At 33.0% G+C, this 20,134-nt stretch overlaps 1 protein-coding gene across 1 annotated transcript; it reads right to left on the bottom strand.

Annotated features, from left to right (window-relative positions):
- Positions 1 to 3,221: 3,221 nt before the first annotated feature.
- On the bottom strand, positions 3,222 to 14,781 carry LOC133300953 (lipid phosphate phosphatase 2-like). The gene is made up of 9 exons (XM_061500537.1): positions 14,645 to 14,781; positions 14,349 to 14,428; positions 8,749 to 8,970; positions 8,342 to 8,429; positions 7,549 to 7,658; positions 5,839 to 5,929; positions 5,232 to 5,420; positions 5,039 to 5,098; positions 3,222 to 3,856 (listed from the first exon to the last, which is right to left on the bottom strand). The coding sequence occupies exons 2-9, from the start codon at positions 14,391 to 14,393 to the stop codon at positions 3,663 to 3,665; spliced, it is 999 nt and encodes a 332-aa protein (XP_061356521.1). The 5' UTR covers positions 14,394 to 14,428; positions 14,645 to 14,781; the 3' UTR covers positions 3,222 to 3,662.
- Between the last annotated feature and the right edge of the window lie 5,353 nt (positions 14,782 to 20,134).

Raw genomic sequence — 20,134 nt, 5'->3', positions numbered from 1 at the left:
AATCATCTTGTTTTGCCAATAATAATAACAACGGAAAATAGTTTCTACTTTAACAGGGAAGTTGTTTTTTCATGTCAGTGAGAGTTCATTTTACGTGTAATATTTTTTTTATTTTTTATTTTTTATTTATGATGGAACCCATTAAAATTATGTGTGTAGGAGATTTTCTAACCTCATATTAAATGAGAGATGTAAAGCTCTAATAATAAATGTGACTCTATATGTAGATATTTAAATATACTCACGGGTAAAAGAGTTGTCACCAAATGTAAGCTTACTTACGCGAAAGAGATGCGAAAAGGTGTTGTTAAGTTGGTATATACGCTCACACTATATAACGCCTTCCCCAGACCAAAACATGGGTCAGCGTGTCTTAAGGAGGTTTGAATGTTCTTTTAAGGGCATAAAATTTTGGGAGATGATTTTCTTCTTTTATTGGAAAAAAATCATCTCTTGCTCTCTCATAATAATTTTTTTTTTTTTAGGTTTTTCGTTTTTGTTTTTTAAAAAAAAATGATGGAACCCAATATAGGATTATGTGTATGACATAAGAGAAGAAAATTCCAGTAGCTTAAGAAAAGATTTCTCCTATAATTTTTGGAAGGAAAGAAAACGAAAGTGAAGGGGGAATAATTGAAGGCTTTTTTTTCGATGCATTAATTGAAGGTTTTTATCAGCGTTATTAAAACCGGACCGACCCGGCCAGGTCGACCCGGGAATCGATAAACCGGTCATAGAACAGGTCCGGTTGAAGCAACGGACCGGTTATGCATCAGAACCAGTGCGATCTGGTCCGACCCGGCCGATTTTCATAAAAATCGGTGACCCGGTCGGTTAACCAGTGACCTGGTCCGGTCTCAAAAAAAATAATAATGGACATATTTGAATATTTTTTTACTTATTAACTTACATAAGTTATGTACCTACAATACTAATATTATCTCAATTATGTAATATGCATAAAATTTTGAATTAATTTATAGTTAGAGATGTCATTTTCTGAACCTAAAGTCCTGTATCACGATTATTATATTTTTATTTGATCTTTTATTGGATAATAATATGTGATTTATTATTTTTTATATTAAAATATTTGAAATTTTTATATTTTTTTAGATATTTAAGTATATTTATAATTTTTTAATATAAATTATAAAATTACATATAATTATCGAATTATGCGGTTGAACCAGTGACCCAGTACCTCGACCGGGTCAATGATCGGGCCGGTTTTAATAACATTAACTTTTATACTTCTATTTTGGTTGCAGAATTATTTTTTTTTTGCAGCATCACATAGAAAATTAAAATACATTGACTGAATCTTATTTAAAAAAAAAAAAAATCAGTGGGACATACTTTTTTATGTGTGTCTGTTGCATCGAAAAAAGTGGTGCAGCAACAGCAACAGTAGAAGTCGGGGACCCATAATTAAATCCTTTTATTGGTGTGAGTTTAATTAAATAACTAAAATTAGTTTTTAAAAATTTATCAGTCATATTAGTTATTAAAAAAAATTATAATATAGATATTTTAAATATGCATTCTGTCGGTTAAAGTACTTCATGAATTACTGATGCTATAAATTAATTTTACTGGCGAAATACATATTTTTAGAATATATATTGTAAAATTTTCTTTTCAGGAACCAAATTAAAAATTTACTGAATTTAACAAATGGGCAGAATGGAGTAAAAATAATCTTGCATCCAATGGCGTAGCCGGGGATGCGGAGGTGGCGGACCCCCAAATTTTGAAGAAATTTTTTTAGTATAGTTGAGTGTTTCTATTTCAATAAAAATAGAGTTCACGTTGAAGAATCGAAGAAAGAGGATACCAACAATCGATAAGAAAAGGAGAAAACTCAATGAAAAATCATCTACAAGATAGTTTCTTGCAGCTAAGTAAAAGGAGCAGTTTTACAAAAAATTTCGCCCCCTAAAATTTTCACCCCTGATATACATTCCTGGCTCCGCCCCTGATCCATGTGTGTCCAACATATATTGGATTCCTTGTTGGTAGGAGGAAAAACAATGAGAGAGAATTTTTTATTTTTTATTATAGCTCTTCGTTAAAATTCTCGTGCATATTTTATTGTTGATAAAATCAGACAAAATAAGAAAATTCAGATGATACCAAATAAGATGATAAATAGCTTCTGTACTCCTCTCCTTCTTTATTTTCCTTTTTTTTCTATTACATTTTTTTCTTTTTTCTTTTTTCTTTTCTTCGTTCTCTTTTATATCAAATAAAACATTAAGAATGGATAATTAAAACGCAAACTTTGATAGACAAAGCTTTCCGATTTGTAAGAATAAAGATAAAGCTTTCTTCTTACATTTTTTTGCAAAGAAGCTATTTTTTTTTTTTGGTACATTGCAAAGAAGTTATTTTATATACTCAAATATGTGATCTTTTGGTCACAAAAAACAATCTCGCTGTTGCTCTAAGGTTTGTTCTTGTAAGAATGGATATTTAGAAAGGAAATAAAATTAAGAATGGATCAATTCTCATTTTGGTACAAGCATAAGCGGTATTTTTACCGAGATTGATCTCATACAATCTACATAAAGTCCCCATTCATTGTTTACCAAAAAAAAAAAAGGTCAGACAAGAATTTCAATTTTAGACTTTTAAATTAAAATATCTAATACTTAACCATTTTTATTTTTTTTTATAATCTGAAAGTATCCCTATTTAATTTTTTTCAATCATCTTATCCTCAGAATACAGCTCCAAAGACTACCCCTCATTGGAACATTCTCATTGAGTATCTAATACTCAATCATTTAACCCTATCGCTTCAAAAACTTCAGTATTCGAATATGTAGTTTATTTGAATTATTAAAAGATACATTTTTTATTTTATCGGTGTAAAAAAGCATTCCCCTGTCTCTATGCCTCCCATTCTTATAAAGACGCGAGATTGATTATTTAATTTAAACTTTCCAATTTGTAAAGGAGATTAATGATAATAAATTTGAATTCCATCACTTCAATTATCCAAGAAAGGTTAACACTTCTGACACATTGTTGTCATCAACAAATCCAAAGGAAAATTCAATTGAGATAGCAAGGTCATCCATACGGTACAAGCACAACCATTAGTCTACTTGAAAGTACAGTTTTTGTGGTACAATTAGAAGTAAAGTTCTTTCCTTTTTGCATCGGTGACAATGAGTTTTTCTTTTTTCTTCTTCCAAAGTCCTAAATCAAAACCACGAGTTCTATATACGTAATTTACCTGTATAGGAGATGTAGCAGAACTTCTCGGAATTTCGTTGCAGCTTATTTTACCTGCTATACTGGTTTTGCATAACATGATCTCACAGAATGTAGGACATTACAAAAGCGACTCGAAATGGCTTTGCTATTTGAATGATTTATAGGAGGGGGAAAATGGGGAGGGAAAAAAAAATCTCCGACTAACCTACCATCTATTACTATTATCTGAATCAGCGGAAAGCATACAGCATACAGCATTTTCCTTTTTACAGTTGCAGTGCCAGTGATGCATGGAGCTACCCACAACAGATGCTGCACAATATTGCTAGTTTGCTAAATCTAGTGTTGCCGTGCAGAGAACCTCATATTTAATTACAAGTATGCACAAGCAAATTCACAAGGAACAAGGGAGATTAGTGCGAAAGACGGCTATAAGATCACTTCTGTCCCAGCTCCATGGCTTCCAAGGTTGGGCTATGATAAGAGAAAGGGGTGAATGCATCACCATTTCTTCTTGGTACTTGATTCATAACGCGATTATCCATGACCTGCACAGCGGGTGAATCCCGATTCATGTTTGAAGTGGCCCGTGATTCCTCCATTGCCTGAAAATATGCATATGGACCCCATCCTGAAAAGAAACGAATTTAAAAACAGCTCAAGCCTCAAAGGAATACTTCATATATGCTACCTAGTTCAGACAACATGAAAGGACAACAAACATAAATGGGAAACAATTTCACTGATTGGTAAAGGTGGCCCAACCAATGGAAGACTCTCCTAGAAAAAAAAAATATATAGATAGATACTTGAACTTAATATTAAGTATAAAACTTGTGTTATAGTGAGAAAAAAAAAATTGAGAAAAATTGAAGTTGCCTGCCCTTCACAACTTGTTCCATGCATTAAGTTTTATCATCTTTAAGATTAATTTATTTACCTTCTCCTTATAATTAATATTTTTTTTTTAATTATCTTTCCTTCATGTATTTTATATGTTGATAAATTAAGAATCTTTTTATATTGTTATATGTATTTTATTTTATTAAAAAAAAAAGTTGACCCAACCAACCAGCAGCCCCCGGCATTATCTCAAGTGGTGGACCAAATCCACCTTAAAAAATTTCAGTGTGTCAAGAAAAAGGTGGCCAAACCCAAAATTATGCTGAATTTAATCAAACAAGCATACTTATTCTTATACAACCAATTTCCACCTGACCAGGCTTCTAGCCCAGAAAAATCTGCTGTTGTTCTCAGATGAAATAATAATTTAGTGCAAATAGTGGCACAGTTACAAAGAATTTGAGTTGGTTACAAACTAGGTTATTGCTGTAATAGTCAAGTACCCTTGACCATAAGCAAGTTTTAGACTTATAGGTAACTGGAGAATGAAGATTAAAAATTTCTTCCAACGTATGACAAACAGAAAAGCTTCAGAGAATATTGACTTTGGAGTTAGGACAGAAGTCTAATTAAGTGCCTTAAGTCCTTGTCTTGTTTGGAATCTAATACGTATAGGAAGTGAGGGCATACTTTATATGTAAACAGTCATATCCTATATATCGATAGACCCTTGGAAAAAATCAACAACCACATAATGAGACGAAGACAAAAATATAATATTAAATGATTGTTTATGTACAATCCCAACATAATAAAGCTTCTGAATTCTGATATCATATTTAGTCTTAACTGGGGCAATATATTTGCAAAATCAAAACCTTAGATGAATCAAGATATAAACAGCATTTGGCATGCAGCATGCTACACTACTACTGGCAATACCAATCAAACAGAGAGATAGAGCTGTTACCATTATCACTATAGGGCGGAGGGAAGAACTGCATATAGCAAAAGGTTGCCACAACAAGCCCTGAAAGAAACATACAGAGTAGCACTATGAGTTTCGCTTTAAATTTTTTGCAAAATGAGTTCTTGTATTTAATACTTGTGTCTGGGCCGTATCCTTTTATTTTCTTTCATTTTTGAAGTCAATAAAAACAAACCTAGAAGGCCTCCAGCAAACACATCTTGCCAATGGTGCCAATAGTCATCTACTCGGGAGATTCCAACTAGACAAGCAACAAGTAGAGGAAGAAACACAATGCATAATTTTGCCACGTGCCCTCTGCGATCAAAAGCTTTAATCTTCCCGGATAGATACAAAGACAGAAAACCTAAACCGGCAAAGGACCCTGAAGAACTGATTTATCAGATTGAAGGTCCATCCAAAAAAATTTCTGAACAAATTAGCTAGTTATCTGATGAATAAATTAATATATTGCCTCGCATGTTAACTCCACACTAGATATATCACAATAATAAAATTTAGCACTAAACTAAAACAAGAATTTATTGCAGTATAAGTTTAATTGATATAATGTTCACCGATTTCATACTCTTCAAATATTCTTTCGATCTTTACATGGGTAAAAACAACGCCGCTTTTAGCTAATACTGCGTTTCTAATATGTTCACCAAATTTGTTAGTGATAAGAAAAATATAATTCAGTATTCAGTTCGACTTGTCTATATAAAAATGCATTGTTAAATCCAATTGCTCACACTAAAGCAAGCAGCAAAAAGAGGAACTAGGGCAATATTGTTGCTCACATGATGTATGGCCGCTAGGGAAACTCTTGTGTCCTTCTTTTATATCACTATCCTTCCCATGACATACCACACCTCCCCATTTATCATAAACCTGTAAGGTTAATCAAAGAGAAGACGATTAATAATGACAGTTATAGTTTTATAGAAATATCTGACAACATTTATCCACATCATACATAAAAACCTAAGTATGGCAATAAGAAAAAGGAAAACCAACGATTAAGAATTGAGAAAATACAAAAGTGGATTTAGAAAAATTTAATCTGGCAGCTCTTTACAAGAGATGGACGCATCCCCCAAATGGTCTTATTGCTTGTTTGGATGAAACCCAAACAAGCAAACAGAAATTAAGAGGTTTGGATGAAACTAAAAACATCTCACATGAGAAAACCCAAATATCAAAGTAATTAATAAGAAGGAAGGATATTTTAACTACTAAAATTTTTCACTACCAACTTACTACCTATCTAATCATCATTAGATTGAAATTTTTTCTTTTTTCAAAACTTTTTAACATTCTCACTCTTTGATCCAATGGTGATGTGATGGGTAGTAAGTTAGTAGTGAGAGTTTTTGGCAGTTAAAATATCCTTACTCATTAATAAGTAGTTTATAAACAAATGAAAGGGGCAGGTTATATTTACAAATTTTTTTGCTTACAAACTACACTAGTACGACCGATCATACTTTAATCATGCAGTGTATAACCAATCGTACTTAGTATAATTTGTAAAAAAAAGTTTGTAAATGGATCTATCCCTAAATGAAAAGGTAACAACTAACAACTAATAAACACGCCGCAACAAAGGACAGGGTGGAACGGAAAGAAATTAAGATCATGTGGTTATATATTACTCTCGGGTCCTATTGCTTTGGTGCAAGGCACAAGAATAACAAGATACAAAAACAAGCCTTAAAATGAGAATTATTTACTAAACCATTTTTATTCCATTTCTAACAATTAATTACTCCCATCTACTATTACTATTCAATTTCTAATAATTTGTTACCAAGAGCTTGACAACGTACAAGAGATATATAGACCGAACTAATTTGATGGTGTGCCTTAAATCCCTTTTTTTTTCATATGTTCCAATAATTCTTTTTTACTCCTTTATTTCCCTTTCTTTCTTTCTTTATTCTCTTTTTTTTTCTTTAATTTTTTTTTCCTCTCAATCTTTTCTCTTGTTTATTTTTTATGTAATTTCTTTTTTTTATCTCTATTTCTTTTTCTTTTTTTCACTTCCTTTTTTTTCTTTTTGTATCTTTATTTTCACTTTATTTTGATTTTTTCTTTTTAATTGTTTATTATTTTTTAATAGATAATGTTTTATATATATATGGGAGAGAAAAAGTGGGTAGTTTTTTTAATTTAAAATTTAAATTTCATGTGTCTGTATCTCTCTTAAAATGACATAACTTTATGTCATTTAAAATGACAAACACTTTTTCCTATATATATATATATATTAAATTTTATTTTTATCCTTTTTTTCTCAATCTTTTCATAATTTTCATTTGAGTTCATCTTTTACATACCCAACTAATTTCGAATAAAGATCTTGTTCATATTGAATCACTCCATACTATTTGTAGTTGAGAATTGAAAATTTTCAAAGTATGAGGCGAGTTGTAAAAACAATACTTTTTTCATCAAAAGGACCTGAGGAGCAGTACGTGTATTCAATGAAACAAATTACACTTGCTTACCTCTACACCATCAGGAAAGCAACGCCAAAAGAAGTCTGGCCGAGGCCGGCCAACTCCATTTTTTATTGCATCGGTCAAGACCCCAGTGATCAGAACAGCAAATAGGAGGCCTAGCAAATGAAGTATATTAACAAAAATATTTTTCACCCGCATACCAAAAAAAAATAATAATAATAATTTTAAACCCATTCTTCAACAGATTAGTTTTACATTCATGTATAGAGGCTAATAACCTTGTTCTTTTGTTTTGGTCAAAAATATCAAAATCTGTCTTTATAAAATAACTTTATCTGAAGGTCATTTAATAATTTAAATTATCGGATTCAATAAAAAAAATGGGAATATTAACACAGACTTTAATGATGAAAGAGAATTGGACTCTTTTCATTAAATAGAAAAAAGGATGAAAGATTAAAAAAGAACAGATTTCATTATTTTATAAAAAAAGTTATATTTAAAAAAGAACATAATTTGGAAAAATGAAGATTATAATGAGTCGAGTTAATAACAAAATTCAGTTCTCTCTCTTTATTAAAAGTAAATTCTCTCTCTCTCTCACTTAATTTAAAAGTTCAAATGATAAAAATATTCACACAAAAAAATTACTAAAATAACCTCAAGACAAAATTATTTTGTGAAAAAAAGATAATTTTGATTTTGATTTTGATTTTTGGTCTAAAACAAGATGTATATTATCCAAGATATATAAATAAATAAATAAAAACAAGATGTAAAATTTGTTAACCTCCATGTGAAATTGTGAATGTGAGTATGCCAGAAATGCAAAGGTTACCTAGAACACTGTGGTGCAAATCATAAACATCTCTCCTACGCATATAGAAGAGAAGGAAAACAGCCATTGGCAACAGAACCGCATATAGCTGATCATTAACAGAAGAAAAAAAATTAATTACAATTCCTTGCATCAAATAAAAAAAAAAAAAGCGATTAGCTCATAAGGAAAAAAGTGTGGGAAGCAAACAAGTTAGACGCCTCGCATTTTTCCCATCATCTCTTTGCGCAAGACTTAATTCTCACATAAATAAGATTAAAAAAAAGAGAGAGTACAATTAGCTGTTAGCATTTTATATTGATACAATAAACAATTGAATGTTATACAGGGACAACGAACACAAAAACACCGTGATATGCAAGCAACCCAGAGAACTTTAATTCTAGTTATACAGTAAAGGAACTTACAGGAACAGCCCATACGGGCACAGTGTTGCCTCTCATAGGATATCTAAGGTCTTCCATCATGTCCCTTCCTACAAAGCGGTAAAATGGATGAATGACGAAGAGGACAACCTCTATTACTATGAGAAGCACCAATATAAGCCAATCACGAATGTGATTTCTTGCAAGTGTGGCTCCATGGGACTTGATAGTATGAGCAGAAGGATCACTCTGCCTCATCCCTCCCTGCAGTAATAAACAACCAAGAAAACGAGTGTTGTAAATAATATTGATTTAGTTATTATTTAGTTTTCATTTAGTCATTTATTGTTGTATTGGGCCAAGCCCTTTGTTGTATTGGGCCAAGCCCATTAGGTTAAAAGTAGGTCAAATATTCTCTATAAATAGAGAACCCTTTGTACAGATTATTTACAATTCTATAATATATTAGAATACCCTTTTTCAAGTTGGTATCAGAGCTCTCGATATGAGGGCTTTGCTTCCGCACATATTATCTTCTTTTTTAACAAAACCCTAATTTCTTTGCATCTTGCCGCCATTAGCCGCCACCGGAAAATTTTTCCGGGGACCTTTTGGACCAAGGGGACCATTGTTGACCTTATTTTTCCTCCGATCTATCATTCTACGCAGTGTTCCTCCGCCACAAACGACCGAAACACCTCCGATCGCCTCCAATCAGATCTGTCTTCACCGTTTGGACCACTTTCCGGCGACTTTTCAACCGCGACCACCCACAGACAGGTGTGCGCTCACCGGACGACCACACCAGAAAAATCTCAGCCGGCGAAGCCCATCCACGCGCTCTCACGCGCCGCCCCTTTCCCGGCGAGTGAATCCCACGCGCAGCTCCTTTCTCCGGCGCGTGCGGCCGTGTTTTTGGACCGGACCACCACCATTCTTCTCGTCTTCTTGTCTTCTGTCTGGATCTATAATTATTTTTCTGATCAGAGGTCATTTGATATTCTGTTTGGTTGATTTTATCGCTGGTTGTTAACTTTTTTTGTTAAAGAATGGCTGAGCATGATAGTTCTTCGATCTTATCTGGTAAGAGCACACGTTCTATATCTCTTCTTGCTTCTTGCACTGATTTTAAAACCTCATGGATTTTGGATTCTGGTGCAACTGATCATATGGCTTGTCGTACTGAGTTATTTTGTTCTTATCATCCTACTGTTGGTAGTCATACTATATCCGTAGCTGATGGATCCCATAAATCAGTTATTGGTTCTGGTAACATTCAAATTCAACCTTCCTTGTTTCTTAAAAATGTTCTTTATGTTCCTCAGCTTTCTACTAAGCTTATCTCCACTCAAAAAATTACAACTGATTTGAATTGTTCTATCACATTTTTTCCTTCTCATTGTCTTATTCAGGATCTTACCACGAAGAAGACAATTGGAGTTGCTAATGAACAGGATGGGTTGTATCATCTCCTTCCAGACCTTGCTAGCAAAAATCAGTTATTAATGACACGTCATCCTTCTACTGCAGAGTCTATGATTTGGCTCCATCACAAGCGTCTCGGGCATCCACCATTTAGTCTTTTGAAGTCTATGTTCCCCTCTCTGTTTCTCAATAAGTCGGTTGAGACCTTTCATTGTGATGTTTGTGAATTTGCAAAACACCATCGAGTGTCATTTCCTTCTAGCACTATTAAAAGCAGAGAACCTTTTTCTCTTATCCATTCTGATGTTTGGGGCCCTTCTAAAGTGCACAGTGTTTCGGGTGCTAGGTGGTTTGTTTCTTTTATTGACGATTGTACTCGGATAACATGGATATACTTGATGAAAGACAAGTCTGAAGTACCAGAGATATTTATTCGGTTTCATCACATGGTTGAGACTCAGTTTGGTAAGGGTATTAAAAGACTCAGATTTGATAATGGTACTGAGTACGTCAATCAACGCATGTCACAATTCATTTCAGACAGAGGTATGATTCATGAGCTCACATGTGTTGATACCCCTCAACAAAACGGGGTTGCTGAAAGGAAAAATCGTCACCTTCTTGAAGTTGCTAGAGCACTACTTTTTCAGACATCTGTTCCTAGTTCTTATTGGGGAGAAGCAGTATTAGCTGCAACTTTTTTGATCAACCGTTTACCTTCACGGGTCCTTAACAATATCAGTCCTATTCATTCCATGACTTACTTCTTTCCTTCTGTTCCCATATTGCAGAGCCTTCCACCAAGAGTGTTTGGATGTGTTGCCTTTGTCCATGTTCATAAACAACATCGGAGTAAGTTGGATCCTAGGGCTCTTAAGTGTGTCTTCCTTGGTTATAACCCTTATAAAAAAGGGTACAAGTGTTATCATCCACCAAGTCGGAAATTTTTTGTTTCTATGGATGTCACCTTTCAAGAATCTGAATCTTATTTCCTGGGTCCTCATCGTCAGGGGGAGAATAGTTCTTCAGAAGACTCGTCCCCTTCCTTCTTTGAGTCTGGATCAATCTTCTCTCTTCCTAGTGTGTCTGCTCCTGGTGTGTCAGAACCTTCAAATACACCCGAGATACAACCCATACTGTCTCACCAGCAACCTCAATCGTCTGAACCACTGGTAAGTCCTGAATCTCCTATTTCTTCTGAATCTCCTGTTTCTGATTCTAATATTATTTCCTCTCATGATTTGTCTATTTCTTCTGATATCTCTAATGACTTACCCATTGCTTCTACTTCTGATGACTTACCTATTGCACTTAGAAAAGGAAAAAGATCTTGTCACAAGAAAACTTGTTCCTCCTGTCCCTCTTGTACTCAATACCCTATCTCCCACTTTGTTTCCTCTGCTAATCTTTCTGTGCAGCACAAAAGCTTTGTTTCAGCACTAGATTCTATTGCAATCCCAAAATCAGTACATGAAGCCTTGAAAGATAGGAATTGGGCTCAAGCCATGCAAGAGGAGATGAATGCTTTGGAGAAAAATAAAACATGGGAGGTTATTGATAGACCCAACGGAAAGAAAGCAGTAGGGTGCAGATGGGTTTATACCCTGAAATATAATTCTGATGGCACTCTTGAGAGATATAAGGCTCGATTAGTGGCCAAAGGTTACACTCAAACCTATGGCATTGATTATGAAGAAACCTTTGCTCCAGTTGCAAAGATGAATACAGTGAGAATCTTGTTATCCCTTGCTGCCCATTACAATTGGGATATAAATCAATTTGATGTGAAAAATGCTTTCCTCAATGGTGAGTTATAAGAAGAAGTCTACATGGAAATCCCGCCTGGTTTTGATTCTGTGAAGGGGGAAAATAAAGTTTGTAGATTAAAAAAGGCCTTGTATGGATTGAAGCAGTCACCTCGTGCTTGGTTTGGAAGATTTACTAAGGTTATGATGACCTTAGGATACAGACAGAGCCAAGGAGATCACACTCTTTTCTTCAAGCACTCCCAAAATGGGAAGCTTACTGTGCTCCTTGTATATGTTGATGATATTATTATCACAGGTGATGATTTTATGGAGAGACAGATTCTGCAAACACGGCTTGCCTCTGAGTTTGAAATCAAAGACCTTGGGAAACTGAGATATTTTCTAGGGATAGAAGTAGCTCATTCAAGCAAAGGAATTTTTATCAGCCAGAGGAAATATGTTCTTGATCTTCTCAAAGAAGCAGGAAAGCTCGGGTGTAAACCCTCTAATACTCCTATTGAGCAGAATCACAAGATGGGCTATGAAGAAGAGAGTCCTCCAGTTGATAAAGGACAATATCAACGGCTAGTTGGGAAATTGATATATCTGGCCCATACTAGACCAGACCTAGCTTATGCTGTTAGTGTTGTCAGTCAGTTTATGCACGATCCAAAAGAAAAACACATGCAGGCAGTAGAGAGAATTCTTCAGTATCTTAAAGGTACTCCTGGTAAAGGATTGTTATTCCGACGTGATGGCAATCTATCTTTAGAAGTCTACACAGATGCTGATTATGCTGGATCCGTGACTGACCGTCGTTCTACCACTGGTTATTGCATGTTTCTTTGCGGTAACTTGGTGACATGGAGAAGTAAGAAACAAGATGTGGTTGCCAGATCAAGTGCAGAAGCTGAATTTCGAGCTATGGCTCAAGGCATTTGTGAGTTACTGTGGCTGAAAATTGTTCTTGATGATCTCAAAATAAAATGTGAGGGACCTATGAAGCTGCTATGTGATAATAAGTCCGCTATTTGTATAGCTCATAATCCAGTTCAACATGATCGGACTAAACATATTGAGGTTGACCGCCATTTCATCAAAGAGAAACTTGATAGCGGGTTGATTACCACTCCATACATTCCCACTGGGCGTCAATTGGCTGATCTATTAACAAAGGGGCTTTCTTCAGACAGATTTCAAGAACTTACTAGCAAGCTGGGAATGATAAATATTTATTCCTCAGCTTGAGGGGGAGTGTTGTAAATAATATTGATTTAGTTATTATTTAGTTTTTATTTAGTCATTTATTGTTGTATTAGGCCAAGCCCTTTATTGTATTGGGCCAAGCCCATTAGGTTAAAAGTAGGTCAAATATTCTCTATAAATAGAGAACCCTTTGTACAGATTATTTACAATTCTATAATATATTAGAATACCATTTTTCAAGTACTTATAATATATTAGAATACCATTTTTCAAGTACGAGCAACTAAACAAATTTAAACTAGGAAGCTAAAGTTAAGTACGAAATTGACACACACACTAGTTAACAAGGCGGTACATAATCACCACCACTTAGAAGGCTAGAAGCATTTCCTGCCATACTACGTGATTGGTTTTCAAACTTATCGTATACCCGACAGAGAGAGCACATACCTTGGGTTGAGAAAAAACTACTTTTCAGTTGGCTTTAAGCCTTTGATCTATGATTAAATATATAAAATCTCTTCGCTTTTGAAAGAAACTAAAAATAATAATTTGGTAAATGTGCTAATCATCAAATTGGAAATGAGTAATGCAATTCCTCAGAAAGCTCTTGCATTCGAATCGTGAAAGCACCAATGTTAGGTATGAACCCTAATTGGCAGAGAGAACAGAGCAAACTAAAGAGAAAGTGAAAGAAACTTCTGAGATTTTTATTCAATGCCTAGTTCTGGGTTTACATCTTTATTTATATCCCAAACAACTGACGGCTAAGCAACAGACTCCTCTAACTACTTCCCTACATTTACGCAAGGGGGAAACTAACAATTCCACAGAATTGATAGTATGTAACTGACAGCTAATATGCTCTTGTAACAGCTGCACAGGTAAAATTGTTTAACCAGAACTTTGACAGAAGAAAATGTTACATAGCGAGAATTTTTTTTGATAAAATAGAAACATTCTGTAGATTATTCTCTTTGTAGACTCTATTCATGAATAATAATAAATAATTAACCTATAGCCATATAAAGAGACAGAATTGATAGTATGTATTGGATTACCGCAAAATGAATGCTGAAGGACCAATACCACTCAAAGTGGTCTGAAATGTAAAATCACTATGAGTGATTATATGATTTTTTCAGAAAAAATATAAGTATAATCAGGTCTCCACCATCAATTATCCTTAAAAAAATTGAACATAGTGCAACCACTACCAACCAGAAAAAGAAACGATAGAAAATCGGAGAAAATTTCAACAACCTGGAACGATGCCCAAAATCTTCCAAAAGATCCCCGCCACGCCATGTAGAAAACCAGATTACGAGCGCAGTCACCAATCTCTGATCATTATGCACAGAACAGAGAGAGAGAGTATGAAATTAAACCAACAGTGAGTGGGAACAGTCGAAAGGATTCATTGTTTTAAGAGTTAGGTAGAGTGAGAAACTTTATCCCAAACAGGAACGGGGAAAGAAAATACAAATTATGTAGAAAGGAATGGCAAAATGGGAGTGTAAAAAAAAATTAAAAAAAAAAAAATCGATATGCTCTGTTACCTTTTAAAAATTCTCCAATTCTTCGAGAGTGAAAGAAAAAGATATTGAAGGTTTTTCTAGGAAAATTTGAAATATATTCCTAGAAAACTGTTCACTACGTTTGTGGAGAAGAAAAGAATGAACTTCCTCTTTGAAATGAAACTGACTGGCGCGGAGCGGGGGCCGTTCATTTATCCAATTATTCCAATCCTAGATCCGAGGTAACGAACTCATAATTCCTTTTTTTTTTTCTAATAAAGAATAATGATTCTTTTAAATAATAAGATTAAATTGCAATTATTTTTTTTTTGGAATTGCAAATTCTGAAATTATACACATTTTCATATGTCGCATATTTCTCTATTGTAACTTAATGATTATCAATTATTGCCTAAGATCAATTGCAAAATATATATATATATATATATATATATATATATATATATATTTCGATAAGTTCTTTAAAAATATATATTTTATGAATTAATGTTTGTCCTTTTAAAAGACATAGAATTATATCATTTTAATTAAAATTAGGATTTTTTATGAGAGAAATAAATACACAATAAAAATTATGGTGAAAGAAAGTGAGAGATTTTTAATTTAAATATTAAATAAAAAATAGTAGTTTTAACTAAAATATGTCAATAAATATTTTTTTCATATTTTTAAAAATTAATTTAAAAAAATATTTTTAAATTAAAACATATTTTAAAAAAAAAATATGAACTCTTTGGGAAGAAAGAAGGTCTTGTGCGCCATACAATCTTTTCACGCTTAAAAGCTGTATAGGACAATTATGTATAACTTTTCACAAGCTTGCGAAAGTAATTATTGCAAGAATATTGACAATGAGTATAGGTAAAACTAATTATCTACGATCTAAATTTTATCATTTAGCTTATTATAAATCATGAAACTATAAAAAATAAACTTTTATTTTTGTTCCGGTTAAACCGGATATTTGTGTTTCTGTTAACAAATTATATCGATCAAACAAAGAAACATGGCACAATTTTATTTATAAAATGCAATAGAAAGTCATTTTGTAAAAATTCTCAAAAGATAATTAATCTAATTTATTGGAAATAATTTGGTACAATCAACATGATGTTTTGATGCTGACTATTTGGTTATAACAATTGAATATAGCCATTGTCAAGCGAAATCGATTATATCTGGATTAAATAAAATTTAGTAATTTGTAATATACTCTGGCCAAGAAATTCAATTGATTTAATTAAAAAAGGTAGGTGAAATATGTTGAATGATCAACATCTTAATTGTATGGTGGATAATCACTTGATGTCGACTTCATTATTCATAATATGGGACGGCTGTTAGATATGCATTAATGTCAACTTTAAGACTATAGTTAAAATAATAATTGTTCTATCCTTATTTTATTTAATTATTCTACAGGTGCGTAGATTTATTGAGATTTCTTGATGAATCGGTGGAATGCATCTCTTTATTTGATTCTAGTGTATTTATTAAGTAGGGTGACTGAGTGAGAATGATTTTCTAATATTAAAATTTTATATGACTTGTCTATATCAGAAAAATTTACATCTTTTTTTCCTATACATTAAATATGTAGGGTTTAGTTTATATTAATAAAAAAATGGGTGACATTATTATGTAGGGTGTTATGTGAAATTTTAATACGAGATAGTCAATTCTCAAATTACATTAAGGACCCGTGAGCTTCTGTCTATAAGATATGACATGAATTTTAAGAAAACTTACGAAAGAGATGACTTGTTAAGTGTAGAATTGTTCATGATCAAAGCATATATACAGGTGTGTTGTCATAATTTGCAAATGAGTTGCGGAGGCATCTCGCCAATTTAAGCATTAGCCCGTGCTATTAATTCGGAACAGTATCATGATCCAGTGACGAGGATTTATGCATATTTATATTCCTTTTACGGTTTCATTTTTGTAGATCAGAATTAAAATTGAACATAAATAATTTAATTTTAATGCAATATTAATGTAAAAAAGTTTCACACTTATATAATGTGTTGTCATATCAATTATGAATATGTAGTGTTGAATATGATATTAGCATAAAATTAAGTAATAATATAAAAAATACATTACATTGAAATTCATCTCGAATAAAAAAAAGTGTCATTCATACATACAGCTTATTAAATCGTATGGGACAAGTGCAGAGAATTGAAAGTTCGATAAAAAGATATGCTGACTGATAAATTTATTCAAACCTATTAGAACAATGACTAATAATTTAAGGGTTATATTTTTCTCATTTAATATATCAGATAAATTAAATTTCTACATACACATAATAAAGGTAAATTTTACCTCTATTTTTTTTCTCTAATTATTTATGAGTCTCTCTTATAATTTTATTTCACTATCATAAGATAACTGTTTCCAACAACATAAGAAAAATATTTCTCATAATTTAATGGGTTTAATTTCTCTGGTATTATAGGAGATAATTTTATCCAATGTTATTAAAACCAGCCCGATCATTGACCCGGTCGAGGTATTGGGTCAGTGGGTCACTGGTTCATTCAGTGGATCACTAGTTCAACCGCATGACCCGATAATTATATGTATTTTTATGATTTATAATAAAAAATTATAAGCATACTCAAATATCTAAAGGATCAAACAAAAATATAATGATCATGATACAGGGCTTTAGGTTCAGAAAATGACATCTCTAACTATAAATCAAATCAAAATTTTCTGAATAGTACATAATTGAGATAATATTAATGTTGTAAGTACATAACTTATGTAAGTCAATAAGGAAAAAATATTCAAATATGTCTATTATGATTTATTTATTTTTAAAAAAATAAATAATTTGATTTTTTTTTGGAACCGGGTCGGGTCACCGGTTAACCGACCGGGTCACCGGTTTTCATGAAAACCGGCCGGGTCAGACCGGGTCGCCCCGGTTCTGATGCATGGCCAGTCCGTTACATCAATCGGACTGGTTATATGACCGATTCATCGGTTTCCGGGTCGACCCAAACGGGTCAGTCCAGGTTTAATAACACTGATTTTATCTCTTACACACATATAAAAATGCATGAGACTCGTTTTTTTTTTCATTTCTCTTCACATTATCTCCACATATTTTTATATGGGTAGCAGATAATTTTGTATGAGAAATATCAAATCCTAATTTAATATACTAAATCAAATTAACCTCTGAAGCACATCTGGAAAAATCATATTGGGGTACGGTGGGAAGGTGCAGCAGTTGAAGCAACTTAAATTCATGGAGACGGACAACCTTGATGTTGATGTCATCACTATTATTAAACCCGACTAGGGGATCGTCTTGGTAGGGATATTGAATCATTGGTCGGATCAGTAGATTATTAGTCGAATTGATTGACCCGAATATATAAATATATAAAAAATATATAAATATAAACATATAAATTTAATTATATTCTCCATATTTAAAATGAATTAAACAAGATTCACTAAATTAGCTCAGAAATATGAAGCACAAATAAATGAAAATACAAGTTTTTACTATGTTAATTTAAATTGAAACTCAGAATCTCTATAAACATACCTCTCAATGACATTGAACTATATTTTTTAAATTCATCTACATTAAAATGACATATGTCATATTCTCTTAATTTAGTATTCAGCAAATTGCTTTAGTTTTGGAAGTTGGAATTTCAGGTCATTGTAGAAAAGTATACTAGCAAATAAAATTACAAAAAAAAATTAAAATGAGTTCTATATTTTTTTCTGACAAGATGAAACAATTTTAATTTTTTTTTGTTTTTTTTAAATGCATGACCTGACCGGGTCACCGGGTTCGGCTGGTTTTGATCGAGTTTGAACAAGTCCGATGCATAATCGGTCTAATGCATAACCCGAACCGGTCTGATGACCAGTTCGCCGGGTTCCGAGTTGACCCGGCCGGGTCAGGTCGGGTTTTACAATAGTGGATGTCATTATAGCAGGGGATTTCAATTTTTTGACAGAAGAATAAAATCCCTAATTTTAGCAATAAGATTTCAGGAATTTGAATGTGATTAAGTAGGGGTTTTTGGCAATAATTAACTTCCTTAATTTTAAGAGAAAATTTGGGTGATTCAGTTTCCGTTTTGTAGAGTTAATTAGTCTCAAAATCTATATATATCTCAACAATTGTTAATAGAGAATACATCAGAAAATTATTCAAAAATTGAATCCCTAATTGCTACATGGTATCAAAGCACACAAATGTTGTGTACAAAATCTTGAGATACTCGAAAGGTGCACCAGGAAGAGAATTATTGTTTACAAAGAATAAGGCATCCACTGTAGAAGGATATATTGACACAGATTGGGCAGGAGATCAATCAACCAGGAGATCTACCTCAGGCTACTTGATTCTCGTAGAAGGAAACCTTGTTACTTGGAGGAGTAAAAAACAAGTTTACCAAAGCAAAAAAAACAAAAGGTCGTGGCTCGATCAAGTTCTGAAACTGAATTTAGAATAATATCACAAGGCCTATGAGAACTCTTTGTTGGATTTTTGGGTCTAAATCTCACATGTTATGAATAAAAAGTATGGTATTGAAAAGGTGTGTCTTTTCGTGTCGAGCAGGTGTGTCTTTTCATGTCGAACATGTGTGCCTTTTCATGTCGAACAGGTAGTGGCGGACCCATAATTTTTTTTTTTTTATGTGTGCACACTTAAGGCAGGGGTTCGGGGGCAGCGCCTCCGAAGATTTTTTTAAAATAAAATTTTTATTATATTAAAAAAAATAAACGAAAAAAGAAAAGAAAACTTTAACTTAACATAAAAATAATAATAATCAAGAGTCAACTAAGTTGTTACAATAGAACGATCACAAAAGCATTATTTGATTCTTCATTCCTTGAAAATATTGTATTATATCTTCATCATCAATCTTATCAAATATATCACGTTCAACATAAGTTAGAATGCATGCGTTAAACCAATCATCACTTATCCGATTGCGCAACTTATCCTTAACATAAGTCATTGCAGAAAAAACTCGCTCAACACTAGCGGTTGTTACCAGTAGAATGAGTGCCAACTTTATCAACAAATAGACCAATGGATAAACAATTCTTTCTTTTCAATCTTCCTAAATCTTTTTTTTTACTTGACCTAAATCACCCCCCCTTTGAAAAAAAAAATTCTCAAGTTTTTGTGACTGCATGTGCAGACACAGGAACCAACGTCAGTCCGCCGTTGCGAATAGGTGTGTCTTTTCATGTCGAACATGTGTGTTTTTTCGTGTCGAACAGGTGTGTCTTTTCGTGTCGAACATGTGTGTCTTTTCGTGTCGAACAGATGTGTTGTTTCGTCGATGAAAATGTGTTTTTTGAATCGTGACCTTACATTTTCTATAAATATATAAAGGGTCAGAATATTTAGATTAAGTTTTTTTTCTATGCATTGTGCATTCATACCATAGTATTAGATAGTGTGATTTCCTCAGACATTCAGTTGTGTTCGTTTGGGCTCTTGATTGATAATGTCAT

Source organism: Gastrolobium bilobum, unplaced genomic scaffold (genome assembly GCF_033153095.1).
Source record: "Gastrolobium bilobum isolate Gb01-03AN ecotype WA unplaced genomic scaffold, APGP_CSIRO_Gbil_v1 utg52110, whole genome shotgun sequence".
NCBI lineage: Eukaryota > Viridiplantae > Streptophyta > Magnoliopsida > Fabales > Fabaceae > Gastrolobium > Gastrolobium bilobum.
Note: the sequence above shows the minus strand (reverse complement) of the source record. Positions and strands in the feature narration are given on the sequence as shown.